The 23,699-nt window shown below is 38.5% G+C and overlaps 1 protein-coding gene across 1 annotated transcript in view; it reads left to right on the top strand.

Annotated features, from left to right (window-relative positions):
* LOC131051255 (DUF21 domain-containing protein At4g14240) overlaps positions 1-23,699 on the top strand; it is a 176,803-nt gene that overhangs the window by 108,413 nt on the left and 44,691 nt on the right. Inside the window, exon 7 of the mRNA XM_057985688.2 lies at positions 3,795-3,862. Coding sequence (XP_057841671.2) covers positions 3,795-3,862 — 68 coding nt within the window. The remainder of the gene's footprint in view (positions 1-3,794; positions 3,863-23,699) is intronic.

Below are 23,699 nucleotides of genomic sequence, written 5' to 3'. Positions count from 1 at the left end.
GATTTAGGAGATTGAAGCTTCGTGGAGTTTGGATCCACCAAAACGTGGGTTTTGGCAAACACGTGTTTTCTATTTTAGATCAAAAACCAGCAAACATAAACCCCAAATGGCGTGATAGATGTTTGCAAATGCATAAAAATAGGGAAGAATCCCAAACGCCTTGCATCTCCCAAAAAATCTCCACAAAAAAATGCTTCCAGTTTGCAACAAAAACGCCTTTTTTAGCTGGTTGGGTTTTTGGAAAAGGAATGCAAGTTTTATTTTTCATGTAAAAGAGAAAATCGGGTTTTAATTCCCATATAACAAGTTTTAAAATGTTACTTTTCCCTCAACAAGGCAAAATCGGGTTATAGAAATGCAATTACAAGTTTAAAATTCCCCAATTTGCACTTTATGAAGAAAATCAGGTTTTTTAGGCATAATAGTAAGTTTAAAATTGTCACTTTATTCCATTTCTAAGCAAAATCAGCTTTTGGAGAGAGATGTGCAAGTTACAAATTACTTGTAAAGGGAAAATAAAATCCCTACAACAAGTTTTAATAACTTAACACATGTAATAGGGGAATAAAATCCCTATTACAAGCGAAAGACATTAAAATAGGGGTTTTAGAAAAGAATTACAAGTGACTTTTAAATATGCAATTTAAAATTAACTTGTAACTTATCCAAAATATCCCTATCAAAACTAAAAAAAGCCAAAAAGCATCAAGGGGGAAATAAAAAGTAAGTTACAAATTCTTTTTTCAATAAAGTGCACTTGTAATTAGCCTAAAAAATCCCTACAAAGACCAAAACAAAGGAAATCATTAAAACTTGCAATTCAAGGAAAAATCTCACCTGCAGTCAAGGAGAAAAAACCCAAAATTGAAGGAAAGACATAGCAAACGAACCCAGAATGCGATGAAATTCGAAACGTGGTTCGAGGATGGACTGAGGATTAAGATAGTTTAAGGATTAGGCGAAATTCTGCCTCGGGAAGCATGTCATAGAGTAAAATTTTCATTTTTGACAAAAAATTCATGTAATTGTCCTTCATTTTTTAAAACAAAAATGAGGACAACAATGTGCCATGAAACTCCTTGCCATTCCTTTCTTACTAATTCCTTAAGAACACTCATAAGATCTATGTCCGATTTCTCCACATTTGAAACATTTACCCAAGAATTCCTTGCTGCTACCACTATTTCCTTTTCTTTGTGTCTTCTGATCCGATTGTTTACTCCATTTAGATTTTGATTCTTCTTCAGTAGTCTGCTTCTCCATATTGCCACTCATCTACCCTCTATTCACTGCATATCTCTCTCTTCCCTTTAGGTTATTCTGTTGTTTTCTTTTCACTACACCTTCTGCCTTTAGAGCATATTGGTAAGCCTCCTCAATTGTAGAAATCTTTAGCATACTCATCTCATCCTGAATGTTAAATCCAAGTCCATTTATTTATCTAGCCGTCTTCTCCCTATCCATCTCTCGATGTCCAGATCTGACATCATTTAGAATTCCTCAGTATACTCTTTCACACTCATGTCCCTCTACTTCAAGTTCTGCAACTTCTTGAACAATTGTAACTCATAGTCTCCCGGACTGAATTTATCTTTCAATCTTGCAACCATTTGTCTCTACGGGGCGATTTTCATCTCACCACTCTCCACTCCATCCCTCTGCAACTCTCTCCACCATAAAGCAGCATGCCCTTTTAACTTAGTTTGTGCTAACCTAACCCTCTGCGGATCTTTAATATCTTCAAACTCAAAGTAGTCTTCCAACTCTCCAATCCAGTCTATCAAGTCTTTCGGGTTCAATGTACTTGAAAAGTTAGAAACCTCAACTTTATGAATTTTACTCACTTATGCCACCGCTCTAAGAAATCTATCTTCTCCCTCATCTGTTGGTCCTTCAACCTCATCGGCCTCATGCTCTTCCCATGCCTCTTCATACTCTTCCTCTGATTCCGGATTCCTTCGCAAGCCAGCCAACGCATTTTGGATCTCATTCCTCATCTCAGTTCTAATATCCTCCATCATCTGCTCTACCCTTCTAGGGTTCATCCTTCTCAGTGCAATCTCCTCCCTTGATCTAGTGCAACTGTCTCAGCTCGGCGTTCTGACTGCAAAGTTCCAATTGCCACATGGTCGGTGGTCTATTGAGCACATTTGCAGCCTGCCTGAAATCAGCAATCTGTTTACGCAAAGGAATGCCTCAAGGCTCGCAACCAGCTTTGATACCATCTAATGCAGCCATGGTCTGGAGGGTCCTCAAAGAGAACGGTTCAGATCATGCAACAAGAGTAATGCCACAGAAGCACCAACACAAAATAGAGAAAATGCACGATTCGACATTTGCAACATCATAGATTCATCATAAATTATTCGGCAACATGCAGGCTTACAAGCCTAGTTAAGGAATACTTTCTAGATTACAATCCATTTGGAACTCCAAGAGGTGTTCTAATTACAATTCAAGAATTGATATCCTCATATCCTTCTACTATGCTCCTAAGAATCAAATACAACAATATATATAGCATCCAGAACACATCTAGGTCGGCCACAAAAGATTACATTCTCTAAGACAGGAAAATGAAACGTGTAAAATATGTCGGACCCAAAGTGCGAAGATCTCCTCCGCCAAGAATAAGAATGAAGTGTAGACCACCAAGGAAGGCCGGCCAAGGGCCTAGGAAAATCATGTGGGGTGCCAATTAGATCCGCAAGTCAAGAAAGCGCTCCACAAGAGAAGAAATCTCGAACTAGCCGATAAGCTCAAATTGCTCCGGGAACCAAGAAACAAACATTCCATAAGCGATAACTTGCCGGAAAAGAGTCCAAATGAACTGAAAATCAGGAAAACAATAAGAAGTCTGGAAGCCAAAAATCTGATCCGCAATGAAAAATGAACAACTACCAAAGAATGCCGGAAGAATCACAGAAACTACAACACAGGATTAATAAGAACAAAACTGAAAAACAAATATTTTTGGTTGATGCAAGATTTCTCATCAACTGGGGATGCTTCTGCATCACTTTAATGCGATCCTAGACTTAGTGAAAAAAGTGGGGGGACTGGCAAAATAAACAAAGTTATTTTGGACTTTAGGAACTTCATTGAAAATGCAGAATTAGTTGATTGCATTCCTAAGAACAAATAATACACCTGGACGAATCGAAGAGAAGGCTTCGCTAATATCTTAGAACGATTGGATAGATTCTTGCTTGGACGGGAATGGTTGGTAGACACATTTAGCAATGATTTCTGGATTCCACCAATGGTCGTCTTCGATCATTTTCCAGTATTACTGGATATTCAAATGATGCAAAGGCCTGTCAAGTCCTATTTCAAATTTGAGAAAGTATGATTGAACAACCTTTACCATGCCAATGTTTGAAACATGGATCAATGAGTTTAACTTGAAAACTACACAGTTGAATCCTGACAGCTATATCATAATTTGACTTCTTGTGGAAAATATCTCCTACTTATCAAAGAAAATGCATGTAAAAATAAATGAATTGTAAGATTGATTATGTACATGGGATATCCTTAAAAAGCTACCTATTGACCATTGACTTCAATAACACTAAATCTCTATTTATAAGCATGTAATTTGATTCCAATTCTTTTGTTTCAGATTTCAATGTTGCAATTCTTGATAGTCATTAGGTGGAATCCAATTTGAATAATAAATGTTTTTACACTATCATAATATTTTCCAGTCATTAGGTGAATTCCAGTTTCATCTATAGTTTAATGATTGATTTTTTATCTAACACGTTTAGTGCTAAAACAAAACTCTGCAGACTGCTGAGGAAGCTATGACACCTATTGAGTCAACCTTTTCTCTTGATGTCAATAGCAAGTTGGATTGGTAAGCCTTTTTTAATGTTAACTAAATGAATAATTGCACATAGTGGATTATGATGAATAAATAGTAACTTATCATATAGACCTTCTGTTAAAAATAAATTAGTAGTTTATCAGGTTGTAGAATCCAATCACATTCATCTTTCTCTCACACAAGTTAAATGACGAAGCTATTGAAGTTAGCTCTTGACTATCTAGTCTAAGAAATGGTGTTTGTCACATGGTTGAAAATTGCTTTTCTGCCACATACACTAATGGGAACAAGGAAGGACAAATTGCAATGAAATAAAAAATAGATTAATTTTGAGCTTGAAAAAATTATGGATATAATGTTTCATCAAATTCCTAGTTTATCAGAGTTGTGTGCTGAATCGTGATGCATAAATCAGTAGCAGTTCTCTTTCTTCAGTATAAGTTGAAAGCCATTTTATTAGTTTAGGAATGTTTATGTACTGAGCAAGTCAATGCTTAGTAAAAACAACTCAAAATGTAAGGGAGGACTGGGTAAATCTATTATATGCTAAGTAAATCTCTTTGCTGCATACTATAGAAGCAAGTGCTCACATGAGTTACATAACTAATAATAGTTGTACAAAAGTAAAAACAACAGAGATACGATCACTCATTATGATAAATGGTAAACTGTGAAGTATGAACGAGAACATATTGCAGCTGAGTCTTCTTCTTCATTCAAGTTCTCTGCATTATGAGGAATATCAGCAGGTTCTTGCTCAATTGAGTTGTATAATAATGCTTAAATCACTGGTGATTCTTTAGATGTAAAGTTAAATTACCATAACAAAACTGTAACTGGTTGGTATAATAATGTATCATTATGGATATCCTTCACTCAGAATTAGGAGTTATTTACAGTTCTTATTGCAGGTATATAGGCAGTAGAGAGTTGTTGTACACAATCTGAAACTTGATTGTGTTACATGATACTCATTTTCTGTTGTCATTCTATCAATCAATTCTGTGTCAAAGATGACTCTGTATTAATAATCATTTCTGGTGAGTGATAATGGAATTTTCTTTTGGTCCAGTTTTTTAGACTAACAAAGTTTTATAGGTTGATCGTGATCCATAGGTTTCAACATCAAGACGAGATAGCTCTAGATGAAGGTGACTACAATTTGTAGCTGCCAGAGAACATATTGGTGGATGCAAGAAAAGAAAATAAGTCTCAAGAGCATTCTTTTTAAAGGTGATAACGGTTCCAGCAAATGTAAAATTAAATTCAGACAATGTCAAGAGGGTGAGTAAATGCATCCAATCAGCAAAGAAAAGACAAAGTAAGCCAGCCAAGTCAGCAGCTAGTCAGTAAGGTGGAATGCACCAAAAGAGACTTTTTAAATGTAAAAAAGAGACAAAAGAGAAAAGAGGATGTAGTGGCTTATCATTGTCTAGTCAACTCATAGAGAAGTGATGCCTCCTAAAGAGAATCAAACCACAGAGACAGACAAAATGGAAAAAAAATGACATGAATTTATCTTTGTCTAGTGTTATTATTTATTTCGTACCTTTTAGTGCAATACAAAAAACATAATAGATGTGTGGTAAAACCTTTCCTTGAATTAGAATGGGAATCTCCCAATAAAATAAAAACTAACCTAAAGCTGAACAATATGTACGTGAGCATGTTGTTTGTAATGTCCCTACTTTGAAATATAATTGGGGAGAATTTGGAAAATGAGAAGTGCAAATCTCATTGTGGAAGGTTGTGTCCCTTTCAAAGGGCAGAAAGAATGAAGAGTTGAACTCTTCAAAGGGTGCTAATGGTGAAAGGGTGTGTCTCTTGCCAAAGGATGTACATGATGAAGAGGTGTGACCTCTCCCTCACATTGAGAGATATAAAGGGATGTAATCAAAAGCATCTAGGGACACCACCATTGATCAGATCAGATCAGAACTGTCATTAAGTTACATGCAGTAACATCCTTGTTCTTGGTGCTATGCATGGGCATTTGCTTAATATATGAAGCCTGATAATGTTTTTATGCAGAATTTAATAGTAATATTAATATAGCCTGCAATATTTATGACAGGCATACTTAATTTCATATATATTCATAATACATGAGAAGTTAGTATTTTTATAGTCCAATTCTTGGTATTTCTGTCAGTATCTAAGAAGGGACTGAATTGTTTTCAAGAGGGGTAGTCTAAATACAGCTAATAGGATGATTCCCAAGATAGGGCAAGGGCTTGGATCTGTAAGCTTTGAGGGAGTCTATTGAGTTTGGTATCTAAGCATTTGTAACATAGTCATGTCCTTCTTCCTTAAAACTGGAGGAGTAACAAGGATTGAACTTTGCATTAAGAATTATGGATGATAAAATTAATTATTTAGCATGATAGAATTAATTATCTAGTATGGTAGATGAACAATTTACTTATCAATAGTTGATAAATTAATTGAACTATGGAATATAAGATATTTGATTCATGTTAAGATAGATTTGTCTCCTAATCAATTTAGTTTAAGTCATAAGTATATTGAAATAGATTAATTATGGTTAAAACAGGCCTAAACCTAGTAGGGGACATTACATTGTTAATGGTTCAACAGTATAATCCAGGGAAATATTACATAGAGAACCATTTCCAATGTGTATGCAAACATTAACAAGAACCATATTAAGGGATTACAAAACTGCTGATTACCTATAGATGCATGTGCAAGATGTGTGATCAGCTATAAAGAAGTCTTTTTGCAGACAATTATAATTGATTTAGTGAAAGAAATATGGGTCAGGTGTATAGTTGGGGGCTGTTGTTTGTTCTATTCATTATTATATTTTACTTGATGTAAAATCTTGTTAAGGAGACCTTTGGGAATACCCTGTTGGGCTTAAGCTAATCCTGAAGAGCAGTAGAGTTTATTCACTCTCATTGTAGGCCTTCAACCACTCTCAAACTGTTGATGAACATTTGTTTCACCCTCCCAGAGACGCATGTAGCCTTGATGTTGTGACAAGCATGTTATAGGATTGTGGACCTCTAGTTTTGGAACCTAACAAGTTGCCAGTTATTTTCTATCTATTACATTTAGGGTTAGGGTTATGTTGACGTGTCTAGAATTGCATTGCTGCAAACTCCATATGGCCAACGCAGAATAGAATAAACCAGCTGAGTATCCTACCCTCTCTTGAGATAAGGAAGTCCCTAATGCTATTTTCTATGTTTGATCAAAGGGGACAACCTCAAGGTTTCGTTTGTCAGGTCTTGACTACGAGATTACTCAGTGGTTTGATGTGTTTATGCTGGAAACACAAGGGGGACTTACGGTGAGATAGGCAATTGATAGATAAGTTCCCTGGAATCTTTATGATCTTTCTTATCGAATGATTTCAGTTGAGTTGATACTGTTTTCAATGGGACTGCGGATTCTCTTGATAAAAAAAAGGGGAAAAGGAGGGAAGGATAGGGAGAGAGAGATACATGAAATATAAATTTTAACTAAGATAGCAGATTCAGTAAACAGACGGACACCTCCAAATAATTAGACTAAGCATCACCAGCTACTTAAGCACAATATTCGCATAAATCTAGTGCGATCTTCAAAGGAAAATAGGATTTTCATGTTATCAACTACAACATTAGAACTTTTACATTCATAGTGAGTATTCAATAACCAAACTAAGCATGTGAAAGGTTCAGATTAACCATGCAGAGAGAAAGGCAATCAGCCATTTCCTAATGGTGTGAACTACGAGGATTCTGTTGGATGTTTGTTTGAAAATGCTATATAAAGGAAATAAACATAACTGAAAAATTTCTAAATTAAATAAGGAGACCATGCACTCACAAGGAAATTTGGAAACAGTCTTAACTTTGCATTAAATCCTGTAAATTTCACCAGAGCTTTTGCCACAATTCAAGAACTTCTTACAAAAGGAGGGAAAACCAGTCCCCTTAAATAGGCTTCAAAAATGGATGAATGGCCAAGATCTAATCTAAACAAGTGGCCCAGATTCATCCATAAAACATGGCTGCCCATACCCATAAATGGGAGGCAAATATCAACAACCACCCCAAAATGAGCAATAACTACCCAAAAAGGATAATTAAAACTCATCCAAAAGTATCCAAAAAGGTGCATTCATAAAGTTTTACATTTTAGTTGACTTGAAAGTCAAATATGACCCTTTTGGCCAAAAGTGCACTTTTCAAAATTTCAAAAAGGAAAAAAGTGCATTTTTAGGAAAGCACTTTTTCTTTTCCAGTTTCAAATCCTTTTATCAAAAATTGACTTTCTTCATGCAAATATTCCCGCCAAAGATCTTGACCTACTGCATGTTACTCACAAACATACACTTGGAATCTGATACATAATTGGAAAAGCAGACTGAATGGAGGCATAGGAGGATGGCGAATTTTATATTGCATGCCCTCGAGGTATTGGTCTACCTGCTTCAGACCATCTTGCCAACTGGAACGATTACGCTCAAAGCACAACATGTCCGAGTGGAATTGACCGGCAAAGCCTAGGTCCTTAGTGGAATAAGTGATCTTATTTGTTCCCAATCTTTCCTCCCAGTCTGGCGGTATCACTTCATCGGATTGGTCATTTACCCATCCCGAAACCATTGATCAAAGGATTATCTTGCCAAGTTCCTGCATGGTTTTCAGAATTACCTCGCATGCATTGTGTTCTCTATCGATGATTTCCTTCGCATCGTTCTTCATGTTGATAGTCCAGTACCATTCTTTGAAAATGCCGATACCATGAGGGTGCAGGATGTCGGAGAGTGTAGGGATCTATGCCTGGGTCCAAAAAAGAGCGTTCATGAGGGGAAGAGTAGTGGCAGCCACTTCTTGGATGTGGAGGGATTCCCTCTTTACCTCTAATAACTTAACCAAAGTGGTTTCTCGGTGGTGAGCCATTTCCTTCACTTCCTCAAGGATTCGTTCTCCCCTTCTTCTGATGCCTTGTATCCATTCCTTGACGGCCCTTGCGGTGTCCCGTTCTCCTTCAAATTCTGTTGTGGTCCTCTGTGCCAATGCTGTCGGGGGAATGTGGGATTCAGAGGCATTGTGTAATGATCTTAGGAGTTGATCGATGTACCCTTCGACCTGCTCAGCACGAGCTCGATACATATCCTTCGCAGTTGTTATCTCTTCAAGTTGCTTGAGTATGTTCTGCACTGAATCCCCGAATTCTTCTTTTCCTTGCTCCTTAGTGGCTCGTCCAATGGAGACAGTCGTGATGCTATAATTTGCCAGTGTGATCTGATCCGCTGGCTTGTCTACAGGCGGGGTGGCAATGTGGAGAGTACGGTTCCTTTGCTCATCTTTAGTCATTCTGGAATATGCCTCGGGCTTTTTCTTCCCCTTAGCTTTGGCTTGGTCTATGCGTGAGAATATGTCCTCGAGGTCGATAGGTGGTTTTGGTGGCGGCCTTGCGCTGGGCTCTGGCAATTAACCATTCTTGAGGTACTGCCTGGGCTGATGATATGGTTAAGTCTACATTCTGTTCTTTCAGGTTTTCAGCTGACTCATCACAGATTTGCAGTTGTTCTGTTACCAGAGGGGTGGAGGAGGTGCCAAGTTCCTTACTTGCAGCTGAACTTTCTCCCATTTCACTGAACACTTGTCTGGCGCCTTCGTGTGATGGTTGCTCTTCAGTCCTTTCGAGCTCGCGGGTCTCCTCTGCCCTTTGCTCTCCTTCAACGGTAGAGTCATCTTTGGTTGTATTATGGAGCAGCAGTTCATGGCGGCTCTATTGGGTGGGTTCATGCACTTCGATCCCTTGAATGGATGGAATCTCTCCTTCCTCTATTTGGTTACCCGGTTGGGTTGATTCAATGGCCCTTAGCTCAGCTTCTAGCATGTCGGGTGCAGGAGGATCATCAGTTCCAAACGCATCAATGTCACTTTGAGAAGGCGGAGCAGGTATATAATCTAATTCTACTACATCGTCGGACGAACTGGGGTCCTTTGACGATGAAGTGACCTCTGGTCTTCTTATAGGAATCTTTTCCCTTCTTGTTCTCTTGGACGTCTAAGTCCCTCTGCAAGCCTTAGCCTTCTTTCTCTTCTCAGGCTTCTCAATTTCTTCTCTGGATGCACTGGACGTTCCTTCATCTTCGGAAGACTGAGAATCGAGGCTGCCCATAAGGTGGTAAGTGAACTGGACTCCCTCATGAATTAGCCTCTCAATCTACTGATGTAACCATTGGTCTGTATATCTTGCTGGGGCTGCCATGACTGCCTCAAAATCAATGATCGGGTCCTGAGACCAATCAACGCCTGGCAAAAGATGCCTTACTGCCTCAAATTCCTAGACTTGGAGGCAATTCCCTGAATCTGTGAGTTGATCTAGGACCCGGTGGTATTCAAAGAGTCGCATTTGCTGCACACTCAGCCTAGAATATTCACGCCTTCGGACTTCATAGTCATCAGAGCAATTTTTCCAATAGTCTTCAACTGATTCCTTTGCTCTGTACCGCTTACCATAGGCTCTCTTTGCTAGATTGTCGTGATCGAAATATTCTCGGAAAATGCTCCTGTAGGCCATAAGAGGCCAGCTCTGGGAGGGATTCCTCTGCTAGGGTGGGGGTCTTCAGATGGACATCCTAGTTGCCTATAATCATGGGGAACGTGAATCCAGCCTGCTTGCTCTCTCTGAGTAAGATGTCGGCCGGACGTGACTGCCTTGTGACCTCCATAAGAACTATGTTGTCAGTTGGGTACCGTGGAAGTCGGAGAGGGGCACCATCGAAGCCCACTATTCGGATATAGGAGAACCTTGGGAACTAGATGAACCAGGCTCCGTATCTCTGTACTAGAATAGTAGCTTGCTTTGAGAGCCTTATGTGTAATCCTCCCTGCATTAGCCTGACCAGGCGCATTGTGAAGGCGTCATTAACGCGCTCATATTGGCCAACTGCATAAGTTGGGCTGCTCTTTTCTCTCTGAGCTATATCTTGGTAATGCAGTTGCAGGTAACAGTCATAGACCTTTCCCTGACCAGGCCCATTCCCGATTTCACCTTTCATTATCAAACCTGGCAACGGCTGGTTCTTGGTGAACATGTAGACCAAATAAGAGGTCATAGTGAAGTATTTCTTTGTTTCAAGCTCTATCAGCTGAGTGTGGATGTTGTCGCTTATGATTTGGGCCCAGTCAAACTTAGACTTCCCAGCGAAGACTTGCTCTGTGAAATAAAACATCCACTCTTCAAAGTAGTTGGATTTAGGAAGTCCCATAACCCGGCTGAGTAATGTGACCATATCCCCATGCTCATTATGAAAATCACTTCTTGGGGTCTTTTTCCCAATTCTGGCGCTTGGAAGCCTTCTCTCCTTGTACCACTCTTCATTGATCAGTGTTCTACATCTGGCCGGATTCATATCATATGCCCCCTGTGCTTCATCTATAGTCGTGGCCGTGGGATTGTTTGGGAAGGGAATGTCGAATGCGTCGCCAATGGCCTTAGGAGTGAAGTTGGCGAGAGTCATATTCTCGAGGAGCACCAATCTGGAACCTGGCTGATAATGTTGGGCAGCCTCTACCACTAACTCATAGTTTTGTACTACTGAAGGAAATCCCGCCGCTTGGGCGATGCCACTTTCTACCATCTGTCTAGGTTTGCCATATGCATTAGGGGAGAAAACCCAATTCCTGAAGTCCTAGATGTCAATATGGCCTAGGTCGGTATCACCGACATTGTCCCAGACGCTCTGAACTTTTCATTCCCTCAATCCTCCTCTTTGATACTGGTACTTCATCCTTTCAACTTTGCGTGGGATATCTGATTTGGATGCTCGCGATGTCTCGGCTATAGCGGGCTTCTTTGATGATTCTATCGCCGATTTAGGCATTTATCCTGCACAGCCGGACATGAATTACGAGGCGATACAAAAGAAGTAAGGCGGGTTAGATAGAGAATATGCTAGCATTCAGGGATTAATTCAAAATTTAGATTGGAAACAGAGTGACATTGCTAGCTGAGAGCTTGATTGAGCAAAACATTTATTCATAAAGCTTTGATCGCGAATTTATACTTAAGCATTTTTGGATTAATTTTCAAAAGGGACAAAGCTCGAAAAGTTCTCCTAAGTTTAAAAAAAATGCAATTTTTGGTTAAATCTTAGGAGCAAATTCTAATTTTCGACTGCTTCGAATGACGCTTTCATAATCGGAAAAAGATGTGAATTTTGAAGGCTTAAGCACTTTAATCAATTTTGCATAGGCATGCATCCAATTTAAAAAACATTTCAGATGATCAAGAGAGACAAAGCGAGCTTACCTGATGAGAATGGATGGCGAGAAATTGCCCGACTTGTTGCACAAAGACGAATGGACAGTTCTGCAAATTTTGGAATTTCAACGGTTATCCTTCAATTCTAATTTTCGCGGTTTGGATTGGAAAAGAATTTGTAATGTCGGGCTTAGACTAAGCGATTTTCACTCTAGGCGAAATGACAATTTGAACTTGAATGTTTGGAATGGTTTATGTTAGCGTTTTACCTTGAATGCAATTTACACTCTCTGGGTTCCCTTTCAAAATCGAACGCGATCCTCCCTTACGCGAACTTCGACAGTATGGAGGGGTTTTGCAAACTTCTAAAATTCACGCTTCATTCCCAAATCGTGAACTTCGGAGCTATGGCACTGTGATCTTCGGAGGAATGGAGGGGTTTTACCAATTTCAAATTCCTTATTTGCCCTACGCGTTGCGACTTTGGGCTCTATGGCGAATTTTGGAGCTTGGAGAGGTTTTGCAAACTTAAACTATGCTTTTAAACCCTAAGTGTGAACTTCGGATGCCTTGGCACATTTTTGCGATTTTGAAATAAACTTCGAACCATTCATCGTTTTTGCAACTTAAATGAACTTTGGACCATTCATCGTTTTTGCCAACTTAAATAAACTTCGGACGCTTGGCACATTTTTGCGATTTTGAAAGAACTTCGGAGCATTTAACGTCTTGTCAATTTTCGGAGCTTTCGCGATTTTGCCACTTTGGAGTTTTTCGGACCTTTTGCGATTTTGCCACTTTGGAGTTTTTTGGACCTTTTGCCCATTTTGGAATTTCGGAGTTTTCAACGCTTTTTGGTGAATTTTCAAACTTTCAAATTTCGGCCCCAGGGTCCGAATTTAGATGACTCAAGTGAATTTCGGGCCTTCGGAGGCTTTTTGCAAATTTCGGAGTTTTAGACGTTTTTTGCAAATTATCCAAATTTTCGGACCTTAAGGCATTTGCAAACTTATGAATTTTTAAATTTCGGCCCCAGGGTCCGAATTTAGATGACTCAAGTGAAATTTCAGACCTTGGGGGTCTTTTTGCAAATTTCGGAGGCATTTTCGGACTTTTTGCCAGTTTTGTGAACTTTTGAACTTTTTTTAAAATTTCGGCCCCTGGGTCCGAAATTCGGCCCATAAGGCAATTTTGGCAACTTAAGTGAAATTTTGGACCTTGGACCAGTTTTCGCAATTTCGGACTTTTTGGAGGTTTTGTGAATTTTAAGGCATTTTTAGACCCTTGGCCCATTTTGGGAATTTAACAAATTTTGAAATTTCAATTAATTTGGCGTGAAAGTCCGAAATTCGCCCTTAGAGCGATTTTGGCGATTTTAACTTTCTCCTCGAGAAGCGCGAACTTGGGCACTTGGGCAAGTTTGTCAACCTTGGCATTTTGCCAGGAAATTCGCTCCTCCTTCACCAGTAGGCGAAAATCATCCTTCATTCAGATCCTGTAAACTTCGTAAAGACAAACCTCATGCAATCTATCTCGTCGCTCTTATGCGAAAAACGGTAACTTTGGGTCCTTGTGCGACCTTCAGACGCGCTGCTCTTTGCTTGGTGGGCTTCGCGAACTTCTATCACCTTACGCCTATCCAAGGTGATTTCACAATTTTGAACAAACTCTTGGTATTTGTGCCCGAGGGCTAGACTAGCCTAATGGAATCATCGGCTCTTTCCTTTGACATCATCACTTCAAGGACCGATCGCGGACTCGCTCGAAAGGACGCGAGATGCTCTACGCGAAACTCAACAGGGCGAAGACAAAAGGCTCGAAAAAGGGAAGGGGGACCCTGTTGGCGACAGGGAGCGTGTGCAACGCACAACAGGTTACTGCATGAAGGAAATAAGAAAATCGAGGTTTAAAGGCTCATAATATATTTGAACCTTAATTTATTTGCCTTGATATATAATTTTGCAGAAAGGTCCTTATTTGATAGTGGCTGCAATATATTTAATGTGTTGTTAAACATGTTTATTTCTGGTTAAAAGAGGGAACCCTAGTTTAGTCACATATTAATATCAATTGAGGATATTACTTGGGTATTGGACCAGCTGATTAAATAGTTTTTTGATGAACATTTTGAAGTAGTTCTATTAAATAATAGTAAGGACAGTACACAGTGGTTCTTCAAATTCTCATGTGTATTTGAGCTTCCATTTTAATGCTCTCAACACAAATGGCAATCAACTAATTTTTGTTAGCATAAGGAAACAGTTTTCATCAACAAAAACAGCTAGGATTAAAGTGGAAAAAGATCATTTTTCAGTCACTAAAGGGTGCTGGTTTGGTCCTAAAAGAATAAGTTTTCTATCAGATTTTAGGAGCATCAAATTTTCAAAGTGTAAAATTAGTAAAGAAAGGCAGGTTTCTCATCAAAATGCAGCATCCTTTCCAAACGGTAGAATCTCCTTCCAAACTAGTGTCCAAATATCCTTACATGAAGGATACCAATTTGGGATGTGTCAATGTTCTTGAAATAGCTGGAATAAATCATTTGGAAAGGGAATAAACTAGCAAGAAGACTTTGGGATAGTGGTCTTATTGAAGTGGTGTCCTTTCCTATCTCAATATGAATTCAGGAACTTGTTGTCACTAAAGTCAACTGTCAACCACTACAATCCTAAGACAAGGTACATAGGCTCATTGAATGCACAAGTTATTTGCAAGCTCACATGTCGACCATATTTTCTATGTTTTTGTTATTTTGTAGTTGAAACTTGCAGCCTTTGGACATTTTGTTGTATTTTTTAATTTTGTATAATATATATTGTATGTACATTGTCAATGACTAATGAATTTAATTAAATTTTGTAAATTCGTGCAACTCTCATTTGAACTCCCAATTCAACTCTATTGTTATGCATTAAGAATCTATAATGTATATTATGAATGCCTTATCGATGTTATTATATGAAGATTGAAATTTCCTTAGTTTTTAATAATCATCTCCTTTGTCATCCCCTCCTACCATTCCCTAAAATGCACCTAAAAATTTTGGTCACCAAAACATGTCCCCCTATTCTTTCTATCATCATCCCCAAAACTTAGTGTAACATAGGTAGAAGCTGGACATAAGATAGAAAAGTTGAGAAGCCTATAAAGGGAGTTATCGATCATGTTATGGAAAGTATTAATAGCCTTGAAGGGGGAAGGGGATAGGGGAGTGGGGGAACAAGGGGAGGAGGATATGAGTGAAGTTCAAAACAACCTAGTTGGCCAATGGGGCTAGATGCAAGATGTGAGATATGAAGGTCCTAAATATGAGAGATGTATGATCTTCTAGTGAAAACATAGTCAACAACTCCAAGACCACTACCATGAGGGAAGAAACAAAATATACGAGAGCCACAAAAACAGGAGAACCTATAAGAATGTGGAAACTTTGAGATTCTCCCAATCAGAGAAGATATCTAACATAATCAATTACAAGAATATGCATGACTTTGCACTCATTGTCAAACCAACAATTTATATGCCAAAACCATGAAAATGGGATGGGATAGAGTGATGAATTGTGTGGGAAAAAGAGTCAAGGGAAACCTCCCAAAAAGCATTAGATAAACTCATACAAGGCATTAGTAGTGGAGGGTGGAATGGAGTAGAAGCCAAATATAAGCAAGAAAGTCAAGAAACATAATCAAGGTAGTTATCATCAGCAAAATGGGATGTGGTACAATTATTGATGGCATTGAAGGGGGAAGGGAGAGAGAGGTGAAGGGTAAGGAGCATGACGTTGAAGGTCAAGATTATATCGTTGGCTAGTGGACCTAGATGTGAGATGCAAAGGCCTTAAATATGAGAGATGAAAAAGCTTCTCATGAAAACATAACCAACAACACTAGCACCACCACCACAAGAGAAACAAGTAAGATAAGAGGCCAAGGCAACATGAGAATTTGTTAAGAATGTGGATACTTTGAAATTCTTCCTAATGGAGAATGTATCTATAATCAACAATAGGACTACTCCTCTTCAACCAAAGTCCTCAATATGACAATAATAAATATCATATACATTTAACTTTTGAAGAGAAATCTTTTCATCAACAAGATGGTGGGAAAATTAAAACAATTGAGAAGAATAATACTACCCAAGGAGTAGTGACAAATCTCTAGATAGAGATCAAGGTAAGGATCTCCCTTAATGTGTACAATATAGCCAAAAGAGGTAGGTAGGAAATAGCATGCAAAAACCGAAAGAAAGGTTCATCTTGTAAGGACTTAATTTTTTTTGGATGGGTTGTTGAGGGAGAGATCTCCTACATGTTTTTGTAAGGGAAGGGGACAAAATATTAATTTGGGTTTCCTCAAAGGATATGTTGGGGCTTGTTGGAGAGCTGGATAATTTGTTTCTGCATTTGGAGCATTTAGGTAATATTGGTGGCTGGGAGTTGAGCAAATTGGTCCATAGGTGCACAAGCAATTGGGTAGTTTAGGTGGGGTAGAATTCATGGTATAAGAGGAAAAAGTGGGGCAGTAGTAGGATTTGAGTGTAAAGTGTACTAAAAGGAGGAGGGATGAATTATATTGATTGGTGTAGGGTAAATGCAAGAATTTGAAGGGGTATGGTTGAGGAATGTGTCAAGGTCAATCTCATCTTCTTTTGGAGTGTCTACTTCAGTGTCACTACCATACTCCATATCAATAATTATGTTGATTCTTTTGGGATTGGAAATGTCTTGTTTGTTGGAATTGACCTTGCTACAAGAACTAGTGTTTCATTTAGGGGCATTGGAGGAAGGTGATATAATTTTAACATAATAAGCAATTTTTTCTATGCATCCCTCTTAAAGGAGTTATTTTTGGTTAAGTGGGAATCTCTCCATTGCACATTTTAGACAATAAATCCAACCAAGTATTCTATTGCGGGAATGGGAGAATGACCTCATAGGATTTTGAAGGGAGTAATTTTGGTTAGGATGTCTTGGAAAGATAAGAATTCTGGTAAGCTATGAAAACACTTTGACTTGAAGGATAACTAAAAAGGGGGTAAGCTTCGTGTCATATGTACCAATTATGTATACTCTAAGATAAGGTGTCTAATACTATTGAGTCATCGACAGCTAAATAGCAAAAGGGTAGGTCTCTTTTAGTTGATATGCTTTACAGATGATATATATATATATATATATATAGGATATTGGGATGGAAAATTAATTGGACAAGGTAAAGGACATAGTAGAAAGTGGTTAAGGATGGATAAATGTAAGGCAGTATGACAATAAAGTAAATAATAGTGTAAAGCGGAAAATCGAACCCTAGGTGTTCCCCCACTCCATGGAGAGAGAAAGGAGGTCACTAGGATTGACGGTTTTCACTTAGAAGAGACTTTACATTCAAAAGAGGGGTTGAAACCCACAAGGTCCAATCCCACACAATGCAGGACTGGATTCTAAATGAGTTTCAAGGGTTGAGACATCAAGGATACCCTCTTTTGTAAAGAATGTAGATAGAAGGGTTGAACTAGGAGTGTATGTAAAGTAAGAAACATTTGCTTGTAGACAGAGATAGGGACACGGGATGAAGCTACAGACCTGAAATTAGTAGTAAAATGTCGAGACGATGCTGTCCTGCAAATTTGAGCGAAAGTTGACGGGACGATGGCGCTCGGAGTGCACACGATCCTCCGAAAAATCCGCGAAACGAAGGGGGATTTGTTCGTCTCTGCACAAGGATTCTAGATCTTCAATTACAGCCGCGTACCTGCAACCTACACACAGAAAAGAGAGGACGATTGGGGGGTTAGGGATTAGGGGTTTGCCTTTAGGTCAAACCCCGGTTTTGGAATTAACCAAGAAATGAGAATGCTGTAAATGTAAGTGTTTGTAATGTAATCAAGTACTGATACCTTGTTGTAAAAATGTTTGTATTCTTACATGCGAAGGTGTAATGATGTTGTATGTTGTATGTTGTAGGTTGTAGGTGATCTCCTCTTCAATGGTTGAATCCTTGTCTTGAATGCAACACCTAGCCTTGAATGGAGACCTAGAATGCTCAATTGCTTGAAGGAATGCTTGAATGCTTGAATGTTTGAATGTTTGAATATCGCTTCCGCCTCTTGCACACATATATCTTTCCTCTTTTCCTACCACCCTTTCTGGGAGGGGAAATGTAATTTATATACTTGTCAATTAGGGTTAGGAGACTGATTTTTCCGACCTTAGGCCGACCTAGGAACATTATTTTCCAAATTGCAAACTTAAAGACCCGATGCCCAACAAGAGACCGGGCCCAAAATAGGGCCAGGGACCATGGCGCCACCTCCTGAGACAGCAGGTGCAAGGAGGATCAGGCCAAGGTGCAGAAAGATGCAGTTTTTGATGTCGCAAGCAGGTTTCGGGGTCTCCATTCAGGTTCAACGTTGCGCCGCCATCGTGAAGACCCAAATGCAGTTGAAATTGCAAGTGTCGCAATTTTAGGACGCTACATTTAGCCCCCACTTTAGCGGGAGTATAAGCGTACGCCCATACTTCCGGTAAAGTACAAGGAAACAACATTGAAAAACTTTCACCACGTCAAGGAGGCAAATACACCAAGCCCCCAGTGGACTAAGGATCTTACGACTTCAATTGACAAAGTAAAAGGGAAGATTACAAGGGAGAACGATGACTATCAGTAGTAAGGTTCCCTCACTATGAGTCATGCAAGAAAAATACCAAAAATTTTCAAGGCAAAGCTAAATTCGCCAAGAAATTTTCAAGTATCTTGAAGAGATATGAACGGAGTGTATGCCCCCTACGTTAAAGCGATCGCACACGCCTCATCGGGGGTGATTGCTTTAAGGTAGTGATACATATAAGAAATGAGAAGGGAAAGGAGCACGTTATCACAAGGATTTAGCCCCCAAGCGTGAGATAAGCCCAAGGATAATAGACACAAAACACAAAGCACGAGGTGACTTCGCTTTCCTTGGGGTCAGTATGCTGTATGATAATTCATGTATATCATATGTATGTATGCATAATTGTTCTTCATTCCCCAATCAAGGAAGGTCACCTAGAAGAAGGGAATACAGGTGTCTTTTGAGTCAACATGTGAGAGACCAAAAGAGATCTCAATGCTTTGCATCGTCCTCAAGTAGACAACACTAAGGACAACAAATAGAAGAATGAGAATAACACATAGAAGAAGTAACAAAAGAGATCAAGAGAGGAGGAGAGAGTCTGCTATGCTAATGAACTAGTCTAGCACGTCATCCACCCCCCGATCTTGCTGATCAATATTTCGGGAAGGCAGGAAACACGCTAGAGGAGGAACATCCAACACAGCAGATGGAGCTATCACAAGATCCAAACAAGGGCTATGTTCATGTTCCAAGCCACGTTGTTCTTGTCTAGGAGCTAGGATAAGTGCTTTAGAAAATTCGTTAGATAAATGGTTATCAATATCAACATATTCATATTCACTATCAGAAGAAAGAGAAGTAACATTTTCATCATGAATAACATTTTCATCTATATCATCATCAAGATTTATAAAAATAGGATCTTTAACTCGCACAGGATCAAGACCATCATGCATCTTATGTTTAGGAGATTTTGGCTCAATTTTCGGCTAAGGAGAAAATGGAATAATACTAGCTGAAGGTGTTTTTGGGGATTGCAAAGTTTGAGAAGCAGCTGTCTGAGCTCTAAGACGACGCTTTCGTCGGCGTTCACGCGCAGAACGATTCCGTCTAGTCTTAGTAGGAAGTTGAGAAGATTGAGGAGGAGGAATGTTCTCATCCTTATCACTTGGGTGTTTAGGTTGTGGTCTCTTAGGTTGAACAATAGGAGAAGAGGAAGGTCTCTTCTCTCTATAAGAGGAAGAAGGAGGAACTGCTCCATATAAAGGAGGAATATCTGGTTTAGGAAGGAGACCAAGTGCATCATGACGAGGAGGTATAGGTCTACCTTTAGAAAGTTTATTAGTCATAGACGTAGTCACATCCATAGGGATGGGTTGGGAATCTTCTTGAGGAAAGACATTAGTTTTATCTTTCAAAGGAAGAACTTCCTTCTCAAGAATGATAGGAATATCAAGTTTGGGTGTTCTAGGTTCACTTAGAGATAGGATCATATCTTTTTTCCACTTTTGATAAGATTTGAAAAGATGATCACTCCGCGGTGGAAGAGATTGGAATTGTTTAGGCCAAAAATAATCAATAGGAACGCTAGAAGTTCTTTCAGCTGGTTTAAAGAGACTGTGATTGACAGTAACAACTTCACCATTATGGGGAAATTTCAAACACTTGTGAATAGGAGAAGCAATAGCTTTCATGGAAGATAGCCAAGGATAGCCTAGCTTCACACGAAATTGTTCGGATGATGGAATAATAGCAAAGTCCACATCAAGGGGTTTGTTATGGACTTCAATAGGTAATGTAATAGAACCAATTGCAGGAGAAGAAAATGCATCAAATAGTTTCACAACCACATTTGTTTTGTCATAGATCACTTGATTCAATTGCAAAGTAAAAAGAAATTCTTCAGTAATGACATTAACCATACAAGAAGGATCAATAAGCACTCCACGGCAAGGTGTATTCTTGACTTTTGCAACTATATATAAAGGACCATCAGGTGCCCTGATAGTTTCACTGGAATCAAATGTGATGGAAGGTTCTTTAGGGATTTTCTGCTGCTCTACAAAGTTAATCACATTCGGAGTCATAGATACAAGACCATCAGGTGAGAAAGAGGAATCATTAGTCTCAATCACATTAGAGGTATGAGAAGGTAATGGATCAGTAAAAATCTTAAGATTTTGGTTAGGAGGAGTTACAGATGTGTTGCCTTTATCATTCACACCTGAAACAGAGATAGTATTATTATCAATCAAATCTTGAATTTTACCCTTTAAAGCAAAACATTTTTCAGTATCATGCCCAGGTTGACGATGAAATTGACAAAGAGATTTGTTATCAAAATAGGGTGAATTAATCTTTGTAGGATCTATTTGCTTTATAGGAGGGAGGGTAAGCACATTTTGTTCCAATAACTTATTCATAATACTATGCAATGATTCATTTAAAGGAGTAAACTTTCTTTCTTTCTTGAAAAACTTAGAAATAGGAGGCACACCTGATGCTGCATTCACATTGTTGTTGATGATGTTTTCATTGAACTTAATGACCTCTCTGTTCGGTTTAAACTTCCCAAATGGTTGTTGACTACTATCACCCTTATCACTCGGAGCCATAGGATTTGCTTGTTCCATTTGACTCACAGTCAGTTGATAATTGTGAAGAGTTGCGCACAACTGTTGGAAAGAAGTAAACTCAGAAAACAGAAGTTTTTCTCTAATATCTTTTTGTAAATTATAAATAAAGATTCTTTGAATATCATTGTCAGGTACTGGAAAAGAAATTTGAGCATACAAATGCTCATATCTACCAATGAAATCAGTCACTTTTTCTTTAACACCTTGTTTACAATGCATTAAATCAATCAAAGTAACTTTAGGACTTATATTGTTTTGAAATTGTTGAATAAAAGCATTTGCAAGTTATTGGAAAGAAGTAATAGAATAGGAAGGCAACGAGCAATACCATTGCAGAGCTTTATCTCTTAATGTTCTAGTAAACAGTTTTGCAAGCAACCTTTGGTCATGAGCAAAATCAGTACATATTGTTTGAAAGGTCTTAACATGTGTTAGAGGATCACCCTTACCATTATAAAGCTCCAATTGTGGGATTTCAACGTGCTTAGGGGGGATAGCTCGAACAATGTCAAGAGAAAGTGGGCTCGCAACATCAAATGTGGGCACACTAAACTTAGATTGATTCATAGAGGCAATTTGTTGCTGTAAAGAAGAGACAGTTTGTGCAAGATTGTTAATGGTCCCTTTAGTCGAAGAGTTCATATTAGACGTGTTAGATTGTGATGGAGGTATTATGTTATGAAAAGAAGGTATTGATTGAGAGTAAGGTGGTGGGACACTATGATAGTTAGTCATAGGAGATGATTGGAAAGGAGGAACACTACAAGAAGGAATGGAAGGGTTAAATGAATTGCCCCCTTGCGTCATGTTCATTTGTGGAGATGAAATAGGGACACTCATTGAAGGAATGAATGAGGAAGTCGGATTGAATGAAGGGAGAGGGTTGATTGAAGAAGAAGGATTGCCCCCATGACTGGTGATCATAGGTGGAATGTTTTGTATTGAAGTAGTCATTATGTTTGATGTAAAAGTCGGTATACTAGCAATAGAAGTTGTCAAAGGAATAGAATGATCGTCTTGAGTAGGAGGTTGTGTATAACCTAAAGTTTCGGCACAACTCTTCATAGGCATCACATTCGAATCCACAATGTGTGCAATACTACGTAAAATATCAATTCCATTCTTATCACTTTGAACCATACATTTTAGACCCTTAATTAATGAAAGAGCTTCACTATCGGGGTATTCTTGAGACATCCATTGCTGAAAATCATCAAATTGGTTATCCAATTTTGAAAGTTGTTCCACAGAAACCTCATGGAGAGCTTCTTCATCATTAAGAGGATTAGAGGAATTACCCATGTCCTTGTTAAAAAGGCCATTCAAATTAGGTTCCATCTCCTCGGCAATTAAACCTTGGAAGGACTTAATTCTAAGGCTTCGTCTAACGGGAATAGTGTAAGTAGGGCTTATTGTTGTAAAACTCATGCACTAAAGAGAGAGAGAAGATTTTGAATTTAGAAGTAGCAAATTTCAATAAAATCAGTCAATCTCCTAGATTTAAGCTGTTAAATGCAATCATGACAATTTCCCGAAGTTTCTGAAAAAATGTCGGGGACCGTGGCGAACGGAGTGCATACGGTCCTTGCAACTTTTTCCGAAATTTTCAGAGATAAAAGTTATGGTGATTTTAAAGCTAATCTGAAAAAATTGAGTGATTTTACGATCTGTAGATAGGCCAAATTAAAGTTGCAATCTCAAAATTGAACCCTACCAAGATTGTTGAAAAATGCAAAATTTGAATTTTGAAAAAGAGAGGGAAACTGAAATTTTGAATTTTATGATTTTAGAGGGAATACTGAAAGCAATGCAAGCTTTGAAATTTAAAAGTTGACTCAATTTCATGCAAAATTCAATTTTGAAAGTAGAAATCAAAGTTGTTGCAATTAAACACTTAATTTCAAAAGTCACAAACTGCAAGAATTTGAATAAAGCACTGAAATTTCGAATGAATGCCAACACACTTTTCAAATTTAGGACTGTAAGAAACACAATTTTAACACAATTTCAATTTCAACAATTTTTGAATGATTATAAGCCTTAATCCAAGCAATCGCTAGACCAACTTTGACTTTAATTTTGAAAGTGTTAGAATTGATGAAATCAGCCAAAATTCTGGATTCTAGCAGAAAAATACAGTAAGATCTAGCTCCCAAAATTTCAGAAAAAATGTCGGGGACGATGGCGCTCGGGATGCACACGGTCCTCGCAACTTTTTTCAAAATTTTTAGGGATGAGAGATATTGTGATTTTGTTGCGGAATTCAAAGTTACAGCCGATTTGGAGGTGTTTTGATCAGTGAAATCATTGGTCAAATGTTGAATCAAGAGGGTTTTAAAAATTAGGGTTTTGACACTTAACCACTTAATTTTCAGAATTAAAGC

The sequence above is a fragment of the Cryptomeria japonica genome, chromosome 9 (genome assembly GCF_030272615.1).
Source record: "Cryptomeria japonica chromosome 9, Sugi_1.0, whole genome shotgun sequence".
NCBI classification, from domain to species: Eukaryota; Viridiplantae; Streptophyta; class Pinopsida; order Cupressales; family Cupressaceae; genus Cryptomeria; species Cryptomeria japonica.
Note: the sequence above shows the minus strand (reverse complement) of the source record. Positions and strands in the feature narration are given on the sequence as shown.